Source organism: Rhamphochromis sp. 'chilingali' (assembly GCF_963969265.1).
Source record: "Rhamphochromis sp. 'chilingali' genome assembly, chromosome: 1".
NCBI lineage: Eukaryota > Metazoa > Chordata > Actinopteri > Cichliformes > Cichlidae > Rhamphochromis > Rhamphochromis sp. 'chilingali'.
This window is the reverse complement of record NC_137929.1, coordinates 70,555,247-70,569,600: the sequence shown is the minus strand read 5'-3', so window position 1 is coordinate 70,569,600 and position 14,354 is coordinate 70,555,247. Positions and strand designations below refer to the sequence as shown.

The following is a 14,354-nucleotide window of genomic DNA, read 5'->3' as shown; positions in this document are numbered from 1 at the left end:
CTCACTCGTCTTCACTTCCTCCTTAAACATGTGGAAGGAGAGCAAAGTGCTGCCAGACTCTTATTTCTGACAGGAACAGAAGAAACCACAGCAAACTGGTCCAGTTCTTCATCTTCATCACAATCTATTTATTTCCGATGGTGTCTTCAGTCTGAGGGTTTGAAGTTTCCATGTCTGTGTGATGTGTGGTGTGAAGGCTGCTGGTTAAACTGAGACGAACTGTTTAAAGCACTGAGTGCTCATAGAGAGATGCTCCATGAGTCCCATACGAATTACCCACGTCTCCCACTGGGGAATTGTAGAAAAGGGGAGAGGCAAAAGGGGTACACTGTATTTATAGGGTTGCACCAAAGAAGAACAATGAGGAGGGGCTCTAACTGATAATAAATATAACTACAGGCTTGAAGGTATACAGTCAGGTATAAAGAACACATTTTGTGAGAAGTGTTGTTTGTTTATTTACAAAGTTTGCTGTTTCAGTGATAGTTGTACATCACGTTATATCACTTCAAACAGAGGTGATCCAGTAATGCTGCACTAATGAATTAGACTAACTATTCACTTTAGCTGAAGTTATTAAGTCAGCTAAAGAGTTGGATGCTGTGTAAGACATAAATAAAGCTAAAACACAAAGGTTTGGACATTTGCATGTTGCCCTACTGTAGGGGTCTCTGCAAGCATACAGGGCTCTGACAGGGTACAAGATGACAACTTTGTCAAAGCTGAACCAGGGCAAACTACCAGGGTTAAGGGTTAACTGATGAAAAACTTAACTGGAGAGCTCACATAAGATATATTCATTCCAAAGTATCACGAAGCATTGCAGTACTAAACAAGGCAAAACAGGTATTCGACAGAACATCACTTCATATTCTCTACTGTTCACTGGTTTCACCATACTTAAGCTATTGTGCAGAGGTCTGGGGCAATAACTATAAAACCACATTACATTCACTTTTTACTCTTCAAAAGAAAGCAATTCGAATCATCCACAATGCAGGTTATAGGGAACATACAAACTCACTATTTTTGCAGTCTGAAATATTGAAAATTGACGATATAGTGAAATTCCAAACAGCACAAATTCTATTCAAAGCAAAAAATAAAGAACTGCCAGGTAATATTCAGAGTATGTTTTTTTTGAAAGAAGGAAGTTATAATTTAAGGGGTTTTTGTAACTTCAAAACAATGAAGGTACGTACTACAAGAAAAGGCTTTTGTGTTTCTGTTCAAGGAGTGAAACTATGGAACAAACTGAATATGGAATTAAAGCAATGTCCAAACATAAAACTGTTCAAAAAGAGTTATAAAAATATGATCTTCTCGATCTATAAAGAAAAGGAAAATATTTAAATTAAGTGAATGTCTCTATTTAAAAACAAACAAACAAAAAATTCATGATGTGATATTATAGTATATAGTATATCAGAAATCTGTTCACTATTTTTATTACAAATTATATCAGTAAGGAAGCTGACTAAATATTAACTGATAATTTATGGGACAGGGGTGGGATTAAATAAGTGTATACTTCTTCCCACTCCCTTTCAACATGTAAATTAATCAGAATGTTTTTTTGTATGTAATTTGTATAGTATATTTTTTTTCTCTCATTTCTTTTCTAAATGTACTTGTATATTGTTCACATGTTGAAATAAATTACCAATCAATCAATCAATCAACTACCAGGGTTAACCAGGGTTAAGTTTAGCTTTGCAGTTTTTATTATTATATATATACAGTGGGGCAAAAAAGTATTTAGTCAGCCACCGATTGTGCAAGTTCCCCCACCTAAAATGATGACAGAGGTCAGTAATTTGCACCAGAGGTACACTTCCACTGTGAGAGACAGAATGTGAAAAAAAAATCCATGAATCCACATGGTAGGATTTGTAAAGAATTTATTCATAAATCAGGGTGGAAAATAAGTATTTATTTAAATTAAATATTAAAATATATATTTATTATTATCATATAATAAATTCATAGATAATTATGGCTTATCATGTACTCAGAGTAAATTCATTAAAGTTGTGAAAGCCATTCCCCCTGCAGTGATTCAGATGGCTAAAGCCAGTTTAACCTGTTCTTCCTCTATAATTTGTGAGCCGTCCCTAATTATTGATGATCGTCAATTTGAAGGAAAGACATGCAAAATTCTAACCAAACAACTTTTTCCTTCTCAATTAAAAAGAAAATATTTGTTTAAAGATTATAACTCGAGGTTTTTGACTGAGTATCTTTCTTTTCCAATTCCACCAAAAGCAAAAGAAAATCACTTTAAAATCTTAAATGCCATATACCCGTCCAACGACTGTCTTCACAAGAAATTCAGTATAGATACGAACACACTTTTTGCAACAGTGATATTGAGACTACAGAGCACCTTTTTTATTCATGTGAGAGTTCCAGATGTTTGTGGGATGATTTTCAGTCCTGGTTAACCTCTAAAAATATTGACTGCCCTTCTCTAACCTTTCAAGTAATTAGATTTGGCCTACAAACAGAAAATAAGAAAATAGAATTTGGGATTAACAACTTGTTTATAGTTGCAAAATTTTTCATTCACAAATGTCGCTTCTTGAAAATTACTCAGATTTTTGCTTTAAAAATGAAGTCCACCTATTGAAGGCTTCATTGGACAAGTAACTCCTTACTTGAATTTTTGATGCAGCTTTTCAACTGATGTACAGATGTACTGATGTTGATGATACTATTTAAGGCAAGGCAAGGCAAATTTATTTGTATAGCACAATTCAACAACAAGGTGATTCAAAGTGCTTTACAGAGACATTAGAAACAAAAACAAATAAAAAGCATGATTTAAAATTGATTAAAACAAACAAACAAACAAACTAATTAACAAACAAACAAAACAGTATATAAAATCAAAACAGATAAAAAGCATGATTTAAAATTGATTAAAACAAGCAAACAAACAAACTAACTAAACACACACATTTCACACCTGTTCGCGCGATCTGAACCCTTATCGTAAGGGGAGCTACCAGTCCTTCTGTGGACGAGCTACTTTCTATTTTAAATTCCCTGAATTTAAAATACTCTCTAGACCCAGTCTAGACCCAGCTGGGGAGCTACCCAGAGCTCTAAACCCACTTAACAAACAAACAAACAAACAAACAAACAAACAAACAAACAAACAAACAAACAAACAAACAAACAAACAAACAAAACAGTATATAAAATCAAAACAGATAAAATCAGAAATAGATAAGATCAGTAGTTAATGTAAGTTTTGAAATTTAAGCTTAAAAGTGTGGATTTGGTGCTTTATTCAAATGCAGCTGAGAACAGGTGAGTCTTCAACCTGGATTTAAATAAACTGAGTGTTTCAGCTGATCTGAGGCTTTCTGGGAGTTTGTTCCAGATATAAGGAGCATAAAAGCTGAATGCAGCTTCTCCGTGTCTGGTTCTGACTCTGGGAACTGATAAAAGACCGGATCCAGATGACCTGAGGGATCTGGAAGGTTCATACTGGGTCAGGAGGTCACTGATGTATTTTGGTCCTAAACCATTCAGAGCTTTATAGACCAGCATCAGAACTTTAAAGTCTATCCTCTGACGGACAGGCAGCCAGTGTAAAGACCTCAGAGCTGGACTGATGTGGTCCACTTTTTTGGTCTTAGTGAGGACTCGAGCAGCAGAGTTCTGAATGAGCTGTAGTTGTCTGACTGATTTTTTAGGTAGACCTGTAAAGATGCTGTTACAGTAATCAAGCCTACTAAAGATGAATGCATGGACTAGTTTTTCCAGGTCCTGTTGAGACATCAGATCTTTTATCCTTGATATATTCTTGAGGTGATAGTAAGCTGACTTTGTTATTGTCTTAATGTGTTTTTCTAAGTTTAGGTCTGCATCCATCACTACACCCAAATTTCTCGCCTGGTTTGTGGTTTTTAGATGTATAGATTGAAGTTCTCTGGTGACCTGTAATCGTTTTTCTTTGGCGCCAAAGACTATTACCTCAGTTTTGTTTTTGTTTAGCTGGAGAAAATTGTGGCACAACCAGTCATTGATTTCCTCAATGCATTTACCAAGAGCCTGTACAGGGCCTCGGTCTCCTGGTGACATTGTGATATATATTTGTGTGTCATCTGCATAGCTGTGATAGTTTATTTTGTTGTTGTTTATAATCTGTGCCAGTGGGAGCATGTAAATGTTAAACAGAAGGGGTCCCAAGATGGAACCTTGGGGAACTCCACATGTGATACTTGTCTGCTCAGATGTGAAGTTACCTATTGATACAAAGTATTTCCTGTTTTCTAAGTATGTTTTGAACCAGTTTAGTACAGTTCCTGAAAGACCTGTCCAGTTCTCCAGTCGTTTGAGTAATATGTTGTGGTCAACTGTATCAAATGCTGCACTGAGATCCAGTAAAACTAAGACTGACATTTTTCCACTGTCTGTGTTCAGACATATGTCATTAAACACTTTGGTCAGAGCGGTTTCAATGCTGTGGTTCTGTCTAAAACCTGACTGGAAGGCATCGTAGCAATTATTCTGTTTTAAGAAGTAACTGAGCTGTTGAGAAACTGCTTTTTCAATGATCTTACTTAAAAATGGGAGATTTGAGATCGGCCTGTAGTTGTTCATTTGTGTCTTGTCAAGATTGTCCTTTTTCAGTATAGGTTTGATTACAGCAGTTTTTAGTGGTTCTGGAAACACACCTGATAATAAAGAAAAGTTGACGATCTGTAACAGGTCTGACTCTAAAGTCTTTGAGACCTTTTTGAAAAAACTTGTTGGCAGGACATCTAAACAGCAGGAGGAGGAGTTCAGTTGACCTAAGATGTCCTCCAGGTCTTTGCTGTTAATAGGTTGAAACTGTTTCATGGTGTTTAAACAGTTTTTTGGTGGACACAGTACATATCCTGGATCTGCTGTTGATGTACCAATTGCTTGTCTAATTTTTTGGATTTTTTCAGTGAAGAATTTGGCAAAGTCATTGCAGGCCATGGTTGAATGAAGTTCAGCTGCCACTGGCACAGGAGGGTTTGTTAGCCTGTCAACTGTGGAAAATAAGACCCGAGCATTATGGCTGTTTTTAGTGATGATGTCAGAGAAGTAAGACCTTGCACTCTTCAGTTGTAAATTATAATTGTGAAGTTTCTCTTTATAAATGTCATAATGAACCTGGAGGTTTGTTTTTCTCCATCTGCGCTCAGCTTTCCTACACTTTCTTTTTTCATTTTTCACCAGTGTGGAGTTTCTCCATGGAGACTTTTTCCTTCCAGAGATAACCTTCACCTTAATGGGAGCAATAGTGTCCATTACATTTAACATGTTAGCATTGAAGCTATTGACGAGCTCATTGACTGACCCTCTGGACAGGTCAGGTGTTAATGGGAAGACCTGGTTAAAAATTGCACTACTGTGTTCAGTTATACACAGTTTTGTGATCACTGTTGTTGATATATTTGTGTGGGCTGAGATTTTACTTTCAAAGAAAACACAGTAATGATCAGACACGCCCACATCAGACACAGTAACCTTTGAAATGCTCAGGCCTTTGGAGATCAGTAGGTCAAGAGTGTGTCCTCTATTATGTGTGGCCTCTGTTACATGCTGAGTCAGCCCAAAGTTGCCCAGAGTGTTACTCAGGTCTTTAGTCCCTTTGTCCTGAGGGTTGTCCACATGAATGTTAAAATCCCCAGCAATAATTACACAGTCAAAATCAACACAGATCACAGACAGCAGTTCACTGAGGTCATTAAAAAAGTCTGTGCAGTATTTGGGAGGCCTGTAAACATTAAGAAACACAACTTTGGATGGGGCCTTCAGCTGTAAAGCCACATATTCAAAAGACTGAAAACTTCCAGGAGATAGCTGCTTACATTGAAATGATTCATTAAATAAGACAGCAACCCCTCCTCCTCTCCTGCTCACCCTGACCTCACTGATAAAACTGTAGTTAGGAGGGGTCGTCTCGATGAGAACAGCTCCACTGTTACTTTGGTCCAACCAAGTTTCAGTTAGAAACATAAAATCAAGGCTGTGCTCAGTGATTAAATCATTAATTAAAAATGTTTTCCCAGCTAAAGATCTAACGTTTAATAAAGCCAACTTAAGTGTTTTAGAGGTATTACTTGTCCCCTCGTGTTTGGGAGCAGTCTGTGGCACATAAGGTATGTTTACTATATTTAAAGATTAAGAAAAAAATAATAATAAAGTTGTGTTTTCAAAATTGGAGTTCAAGTTATTTTTACTTCCAATAGTGTTAACATGCTGCACAGGTCAGGAACAAGATTTTATTTTCATTGTAAGTGGGCTGAAGCAGTTAATTAAAAGTAGTCTAACATAAATGCTGTAATTTGATTACTTTAATAAACATGTAACTTGGATGGATTGGATGCTGGCGTGACCACAGTGCACACGTCTGCTGTTGCTCACAGTGGTCCAAGGGACGCTCAGTTTGTGTGTTCAGACACATGAAACATTAGAGGGAACGTTGGTCATCAGGTGTATTCCAGTCAGCTGTTTCCTCGTGTGTTTCTACTTCCCCTGATCACCTCCTTGTGTGCATTTAGTCTCTGTGTTTCTTTCTTTTCTTTTGATCAGCTGTAAAACTGCCTGTTTCAGTTTAAGCATTGTTTTAAATAAATTGCAGGCTCAAAAACTGTTTCCTCCCATTTCTTCTTGTTGCATGTTGAAGCTCTACTTGGAACCTTGTTAAGATCCAACCAAGCAAAACAGGATTTTTTGACATTTTTCAAGCAGTCTTAAACTTTTGATCGGGACTCTCAGATAATTTTATCTTTCAGAGCCTCTGAACAGCTTTACTGCACATTTTCCCTCTTTTCTCTTTCTCTTTCTCACTCTAGCTTGTTCTTTCTTCTTGATAATCTGCCCCTCCCAGCCTGTCAGCTCAAACACTGTTACACAATACATATTATTTATTCACATACAAGATAAATAAACTGACGAAGCATTCAGATCATAATTCTCCTTCTAAAGCTGCTGAACAGGACAGAAAAACAACAATAATAATAAATCTCAAACTAAAAATCAATCATTTTTAACCCTTGCATGAAAATGAAAGTGAAAGTAAGCTGGTGTTTGTGCAGCAGCCTCTGGGAGTGTCTGCAGTGCTGCTGCGTGTGTCTGACTGAGGATCAGATTTATGAAGATGCCACTGATGCTGATGCTCCTCTTACTCGGTAAGAAAGCTGCTCTGATACTCTGCATGCATGTGCGCACACACACACACACACACACACACACACACACACACACACACACACACACACACACACACACACAGGTTATTATATATGCAGTGCACTGATGTCTGCTCTCTGTGTCCTGCTGAATGAAGCCCTCCCTGCTCGGGTGATGCAGGGTGGATCCCACCATGTGGCTCAAATAACTGAGAACTATGAAGCTCAGTGAGGTTTTAGTTCATCATGAATAAAGCACTGACACACATTCACACAGATCTCAGTGTTTTATTCATTTTGAAGCAGCTCATGAAGAACAGGTTGATGACTCATGAAACACAACATCACAGCAGTTTGTTTAGAAGCTGTTTATATTTGAAGGTTGAAGTAAGTGTCTTCAGTTTTTCACTTCAGTATCTTAACATTTCAATGGTAACTTTGTTAATATAACATTAGGTCATATTGAACTTATTGTGAACAAACTGCATCTCTGCTGTTCACCTGTTTCATGTCACAGTGGCATCTTTTACATATTTGTCAGCTTCGTTCAGATTATTCTGATTCATTTTGCATTAATTGTTGTAAATATACAAACGAAACCTTACTGATTGTTTTTCATCAGAACCCAACACAAAGCTAAATTCTGCTGCATCATCTCCACACTGAAAGGAAATTCACTGTATGTGTGTGTGTGTGTGTGTGTGTGTGTGTGTGTGTGTGTGTGTGTGTGTGTGTGTGTGTGTGTGTGTGTGTGTGTGTGTGTGTGTGTGAGATTATATCGTATGACATAATCACAGACACGCATACAGTGTAACTGTTTTGGTTGTGCTGCATGAAAGACGAGTGTGTATTGGGGAGGTTGAGTTACTCAGGAGAAATCTCCCCGTACATCAACTGTTACTGTACCCCCTTAATAAACCATGTGCTTAAGACTCTGCGTGAAAGTTAAAATATCTATGTTCAGTGCACATAGATAGATAGTCTATATAGTTATATAGGTATACATGTCACACACAAATCCACCACAAAATGTTCCAGCATCAGAGCTGTGTCCATCAGAGGGACGGCTCAGAGTCAGACAGGCTGACATGTTTGCACATGAGGACGTCTGCTTCTACTGAGTCACTCACTTTCCTGGTTGTTGACTCAGTCGGCTCCTCTTTACCTGTTTAGTTCATCTGTGAACCATCAGGAAACTCTTTGGAACTTTACCTGATGTCCTGTGTCTCTCAGCTGTTACAAAATCACAGCACTCACCTGCTTTATATTTTTATCCTCAGGTTCCCAGCATGCCTCAGGGGTGGAGGTGTATGAGGGGGTGGAGTCTGTCCTGCTGCCCTGTCAGGTACAAGCTGATGTTACCATTGAGTCCACAGCAGCAGTGTGGGACCGTGAGGAGCTCAAGGACCCAACGGTCCACGTGCGTCTGCCGAGTGGTGACGATTTTAAAGATCAGAACATTCGTTACTTCAGTCGAACATCACTGAGAGCCGAGGCTCTGCAGACTGGAGACCTCAGCCTCACTCTGAGGAAGCCCACAGTCTCTGACAGTGGAACCTACACCTGCACATACCGCAAGCATGGACAAGATCGGAACAAGACCTATGTAGACCTGAAGGTCACAGGTCAGTGCTGTCAGGTCAGATGCATGCTAATGGCAAGTTCTAAAAATCTGTTGGTTGATGTTCAGGTTGTTTGTTTTGTGTCGATCACAGAACTTCCTCCTCGTTCTGCAGTCTGGTTCAAAGTCCTCTCAGGTGTCCTGGTTCCTGTGGTTCTTCTGGCTGTTATGTTTGCTGCATGGCTGTCTTGTAGATACAAAACGTTAAAGAACAAAGAAGGTGAGTGTTTTATTGGACCATCTGATGAAATATCAGAACCTTGAAGGTAATCAGCAAAGTTTGATTTGGTGATTTGACAGCACCATAGCTGACGTCTCTGTCCTGAATGAGTTGTTAGTGATCTTTACATCACTGATGGTTACCACGAACTGTTAGATCCCAGTTATCCTGTACAAGACGTCTGGACCGACTCTTTGTTTGAAGGGCCAAAGTTTCTGGTATTATCATTATAGTGTGATATTATTCTGTTACCATATGTTACCTTATATATGTAATCAAAGTAGTTGAATTATGATAACAGCTGTAGGACAGATATTATCCTTTAGTTTAGATGGTGTGATCAGTATGTAGTTTTAGTTTGCATTATACTTCTGACTTAAAAGAGTGTGAAAATCATTAGATCTATTGGATTGACCTGTATTACTCGACACTGTTGAATGTGTTACACTGTTTCTTGACATTTCATACTGCTGAGTCATGAAGAGAATGTTGTGTGCAGAGGACCTTGTGCCGATAATAGAAGAGACAGACCCCCACCTTACAGAGAGCAGAGAAACAAGGAGCCGAGGTCATAACTTAGTAAGAGAGAAAGAATGTGAATGTTTAGGCTTTTACGACTAGGTGGGGGCCGCTAGAGGCTATAAGAAGCTGAGCAACCCGTCACCATTTTGAGACATGCTGTGACCCTCTTCATGCAGGTCTCCCCATCATGATGGTTCTAATGCTCATAAGTGTTGAATTGTATGGAAATAAATGATTGTTGATTGAGCATTTATACACCGAGTATTGTCCTTCCTTCAGCCCAAAGATTCAAAGGATTGGGAGATTTCAACAATAGGCTAACAGAAAGTAACTAAAGCTGGTAGTGAGGAGACGCGCTGAGCTCTAAGTGCCTGCAGGAGTGTCCATCCTGCTATCCACTGATGATGCAACTGACTGATAACATAACAGTTAGGTGCAATCAATAACCACACCTGTTAGTTTCAGCTCTCCTCTGATGATCCTTCTCTTGGTCAGATGGATTAGTCTTATAATAGTTAAAGAAAAAAGGCCCCATGGATAGAAAAAGCTGTGACAACCATTGAAGAAGCTCATCTCCAGGCTGGAAGCAGGACTTCAGAAAACACAGAGTAACATCAGGACAGCAGGTCCATGTGTTACCCTGTCCATGGTTTACTGTAAGTGCAGTCAGATGTGTGATGAGTGTTACAGAAACACTGTGTCCACCTCTCCCTCGAGCTTTTACACTCTTCACAGCTTTGACTGGAGTGAAACCATGAGACGCAGAAAGCTTTGACTCTGTGGTATCTGGCAGACACGTTCAGTTCAGCTCTGCTGCTGATTGGACACCAAACACAGCACAGTCTCTTCATGGAGCAAAGGAACACGTTTCAGACTGGAACCAGTCCAACATGTTTTACTGCAAACATTTCACTTCATCCTGTCAAAGGAAGTTTGCTGCTGATGCTGTGCAGCTCATGTTGTGCTTGGTTGTTCTTTCAGTTCGTGAGGTGGAGGTGGGTTCAGGTGTGACGTCTGCCAAGCTGCCCTGCAAAGCCACAGTTCACCTGTCTCAGGTAAATAAAGTCGTGTGGAAGGACAGAGATGGCAGGATAGTCCACGTGTATCAGGAAGACTCTGAAAAACAGCACAGACGTTACAGGAGCCGAACAGAAATGATTGAAGACCCGCTGAAGACTGGAGACCTCAGTCTGACCCTGACATACCCCACACACACAGACAGGGACACCTACACCTGCACCGCCTACAGCAGGGAGGGAAAAGTCCTGATGGAGAAAAAAGTGGAGCTGAAAGTCGAAGGTCAGTATGCAGATGATCCTTATTCACAGTTTGTGTTTGATAAGTCAGTGGTTTGTAATGACTGAAGTAGTTTGTGGGAGAGAAACTGGTAAATGTCAGCAGTTAAAGCATCAACCAGGCTCAAAGATAAGTTTGTGGGAAACTGTAAATTTGATTCATTTTTGTAGTGGTTCAGATATTGTGAGGACGTTCATGAGATGAGATGAGTGTAAGAGAATCAGACATAAGACTTCAGAGCTCTGACTCTATCAGCCCGGCTATAGTGTTGCAAAAACAAACCCTGAGCTCGTTCCCAATGTCCTAAAATGAGACGAGTGATGGAAACCTTTACAACAGCAGCAGGTGTGTGAGCCGGAAACATCCTGGTCTCAGTGTTGCATACAGATTTCCCTAAATGCTTCTTCCAAAGCTGGATAGATGCTGTCTCTCCTCATCAGAATCTCAGAGACCCACATGAGTCTACACACCGCTCAGACAGCCAATGGTTTAAGGATGATGCTGGGCTATGAACAGGCTGTAGACGCTTTATGTTGATTCAGCTTTTATGAATCAACATAAAAACTGGGGGATTAAGTAAAAACATAAAGTCCACGACTGGTGTGTCATCAATAACAAGTAAAATGTTGACATGCTCACGTTGTTTGTTGTCCTCTCAGAGTGTCAGGTGGAGGAGGAGGAGGGGGCGGAGTCCATCTGTCTTCCCTTTCAAACCACAGAAAACCTGCCTGACGACAGTGAAGTGGTGTGGAAATGTTATGAACCAGAATACATGAAGGTCCACGTGTATGAGAACGGCTCTGACCGGCCCGACAAACAGGACGACCATTACAAAGGTCGCACTGAGATGAATGAAGACGCTCTGAAGTCTGGAGACCTCAGTCTGACCCTGAGACACCTCAAAGTGGGAGATGCTGGGAGATACGGATGTGAGGTCAACAGCAAGGAGGCCTGGAGATACAAGAGGGTGTGGCTCACAGTCAAAGGTTAGTTAGTTCATTCATGTTTGTGTGTGTGTGTGTGTGAGGAGTGACTCTTCTGTTTCCTCTGCAGGGAAAAATCAGGCCGAGAAATAAGCAGAGGCCATCAGGATCAGCTCCACTGATCCGTCTGCTCTGATCACTGATCAATCAGTTTGATGTGTTTATTTGATTATTGATCAGTGAAGGACATCAGTGAACAGATGGTGCTGAAGATGCTGTCAGCTGATACTGAGGCCTGTTGAGTCCTGTGTGTTCTCAGTATGATCACACAGCTAATGTATAAACTCCGACAAACCTGTGTTCTTGGAAAGTGCACTGTTGGCTGTTTCTGTAAGTCTGACCAAATATAAGGTGTGTCAGTGTCATGTGCATGTGGAGTAACCGTTAACAACACTGTGTGTATCTGTGGATGTTTGTGGCTCGGCTGCAGGGGAGGGGAGGGGCACGGGAAGCTGAGATCCATCACTGACCACACCTTTTTAGGAGCAGTGGGTGGAGCTTGCTGGACACAGCTGTGTGCAAGGGCGTAGATTTCGTTTTGGCATTGGTGGGGACGAATGATTCAGTTTTTTTTCCTTTTTGTCTTTGCTTCTTGATAAAAAGGAGAAATGTACTTGCCTACATATGCTATTCTACATGCTTTTAAACCATTTAAAATTACAATTGATAGTTTTATATGTGAGTTATATAATGCTAAATTACAATTAAACAAATGACTAAGTAGTTTAGACTTTAGTTTACTTCAGTCATATTCAATATAAATCAGGTATCATACAAAAATAAAAATAACTTCAAATTCAGCAGGGCTGGACTGGCACAAAATATGGGCATTTTGACTAGTGACCGGCCCACCATGGTATTACAGGAAAAGTCAAAAATCCTTTAAAGCCTTTATAATTAAACTTAAACCTACACCACCTTCCCTATTCTGGTATTCTAAACAGTAGCACACAGAAACAGTTCAGAACTTCCCTTCAACTCATTCCTGTCACCTGAAAGGTAAACCTGTTTCTCCATCACAGCTCTGATGATTCAGTAAGGACATCTCCTGGTTTCATCTTCATGTTTCCCTCTCACCACATATCCAAACCGACATCATGACCAGCAGCTTTACAGCTGTGGCTCCAGCAAACATCAGCTGATACTAGAAATTAATATTAAATAAATTCTAACAACAGCTGATCAAGCTTAAACGTGCTGCTGTTGTTTAATTCGACCTCCGCTGGTTTCCTCTTTCTGGCGCAGAGAGAAAAGCCGATCAGCTGATCATTGATCAGTTTCATGATTGAATTAGCAACTTTCTAGCTGAAGTAGTACGGCACAAATCCCGTTCCTTTTCACCTTAACTTTAAAGTTTGACCTCCTCGGCTGTAATTGGTCCAGCCCAGAGTCGATCATGACCAACTGGCCAATCCACCACCACTCATTTATACCGTTAAAAAAAGAAAAGGAAGAAAACCCCATCGGCCAATAAAAACGAAAAATCACGAGCAGCCCACTGGGCAAATGCCCGGTATGCCCGATGGCCAGTCCAGCCCTGAAATACAGTCATGACAATAAACGAATATGAGTTCAAAGACTTAACAACATTACTTCAGTTGCATTACACCAACATAAAAAAACAGCTTTTACCAGTTGCGTCAGATATCTAAAGCAAAGCCGTTCCTTCCTTTAAAGGACCTTGAAAAGCTTATCCACGCATTTATTACATCCAGTGTGCTGCCCCTTTAAGGCAGGCATGATCATTTGGGTGTGTGTTTTTTGTACCAGCAGACTTGCCGTAGTACCTCACCAGTGAAAAACAGTCCTATAGCCAAACTGTTGTCTGTTCCACTTTTTGTTCACTTTTTCTTGCTGAGCCTGAGAGAGCACATGCCTGTAAGTAGTTGCTATCTGTTTTGTAAGCTTTCCCGCGATAGTTTTGTGTAGCAGTTTAGAGGTTTGTGTGGAAAACTTTCTTTTGTGAGGTAAAACGGCCGCGATGCTAACACGTTAGCCCGTCTATGGGATTTCCCATGTAATGTTAGCATTAAGCTAATCGCTAAATGCGTGGGCCTAATAACCAGTGAAAGGGTTTGGATAAGTTTGTGTTTATGTGTTATATACATTGTAGTGCATGGCTTAATGTTTGATGTTGTAAAGAAAATGCAATTACAGCAGAAATGTAATATTTTATTTTTGTTTCTGTACCAGTTTTACAGTGCTTCAACAGTAACATCTAAAACGTATCCGCTGACTCCTGGATGTTTATTGTGGACCTGTTAGCTATCTGCCAAGCTAGAAACCAGCTTCACACCCTAGTGAGGGCAGAATATCCAGATTGGACGACTGTAACTCCCTCTACTCGGGCCTCCAACACTCTTCTCTTTGCCGGCTCCAGTTAATTCAAAATGCAGCTGCGCGTCTTTTAACCAAGAGCACCTGGCTGCAGCCACTGTGGAGCTCCACAGTAACCGGAAACACGTGACCTCCACAGTAACTGGAAACACGTAACTTCAGTTAAATCGACTTTGACAGCGAAAACTAAATTGCGT

The 14,354-nt window shown here is 40.1% G+C and overlaps 1 protein-coding gene across 2 annotated transcripts; it reads left to right on the top strand.

Annotated features, from left to right (window-relative positions):
• The first annotated feature begins 8,105 nt into the window (after nucleotides 1-8,105).
• On the top strand, nucleotides 8,106-14,026 carry LOC308396628 (uncharacterized protein). Of its 2 annotated transcripts, none has more exons than XM_080882079.1 (5): nucleotides 8,106-8,803; nucleotides 8,894-9,019; nucleotides 10,523-10,840; nucleotides 11,497-11,804; nucleotides 11,891-14,026. In XM_080882079.1, exons 2-5 carry the CDS (start codon nucleotides 8,968-8,970, stop codon nucleotides 11,954-11,956), a joined length of 744 nt encoding a protein of 247 aa, XP_080738205.1. In that variant the 5' UTR covers nucleotides 8,106-8,803; nucleotides 8,894-8,967; the 3' UTR covers nucleotides 11,957-14,026. The 2 variants fall into 2 exon arrangements, with proteins under 2 accessions (XP_080738205.1, XP_080738206.1); XM_080882080.1 differs by having other exon boundaries at nucleotides 11,497-11,823.
• The last annotated feature ends 328 nt before the right edge of the window (nucleotides 14,027-14,354 follow it).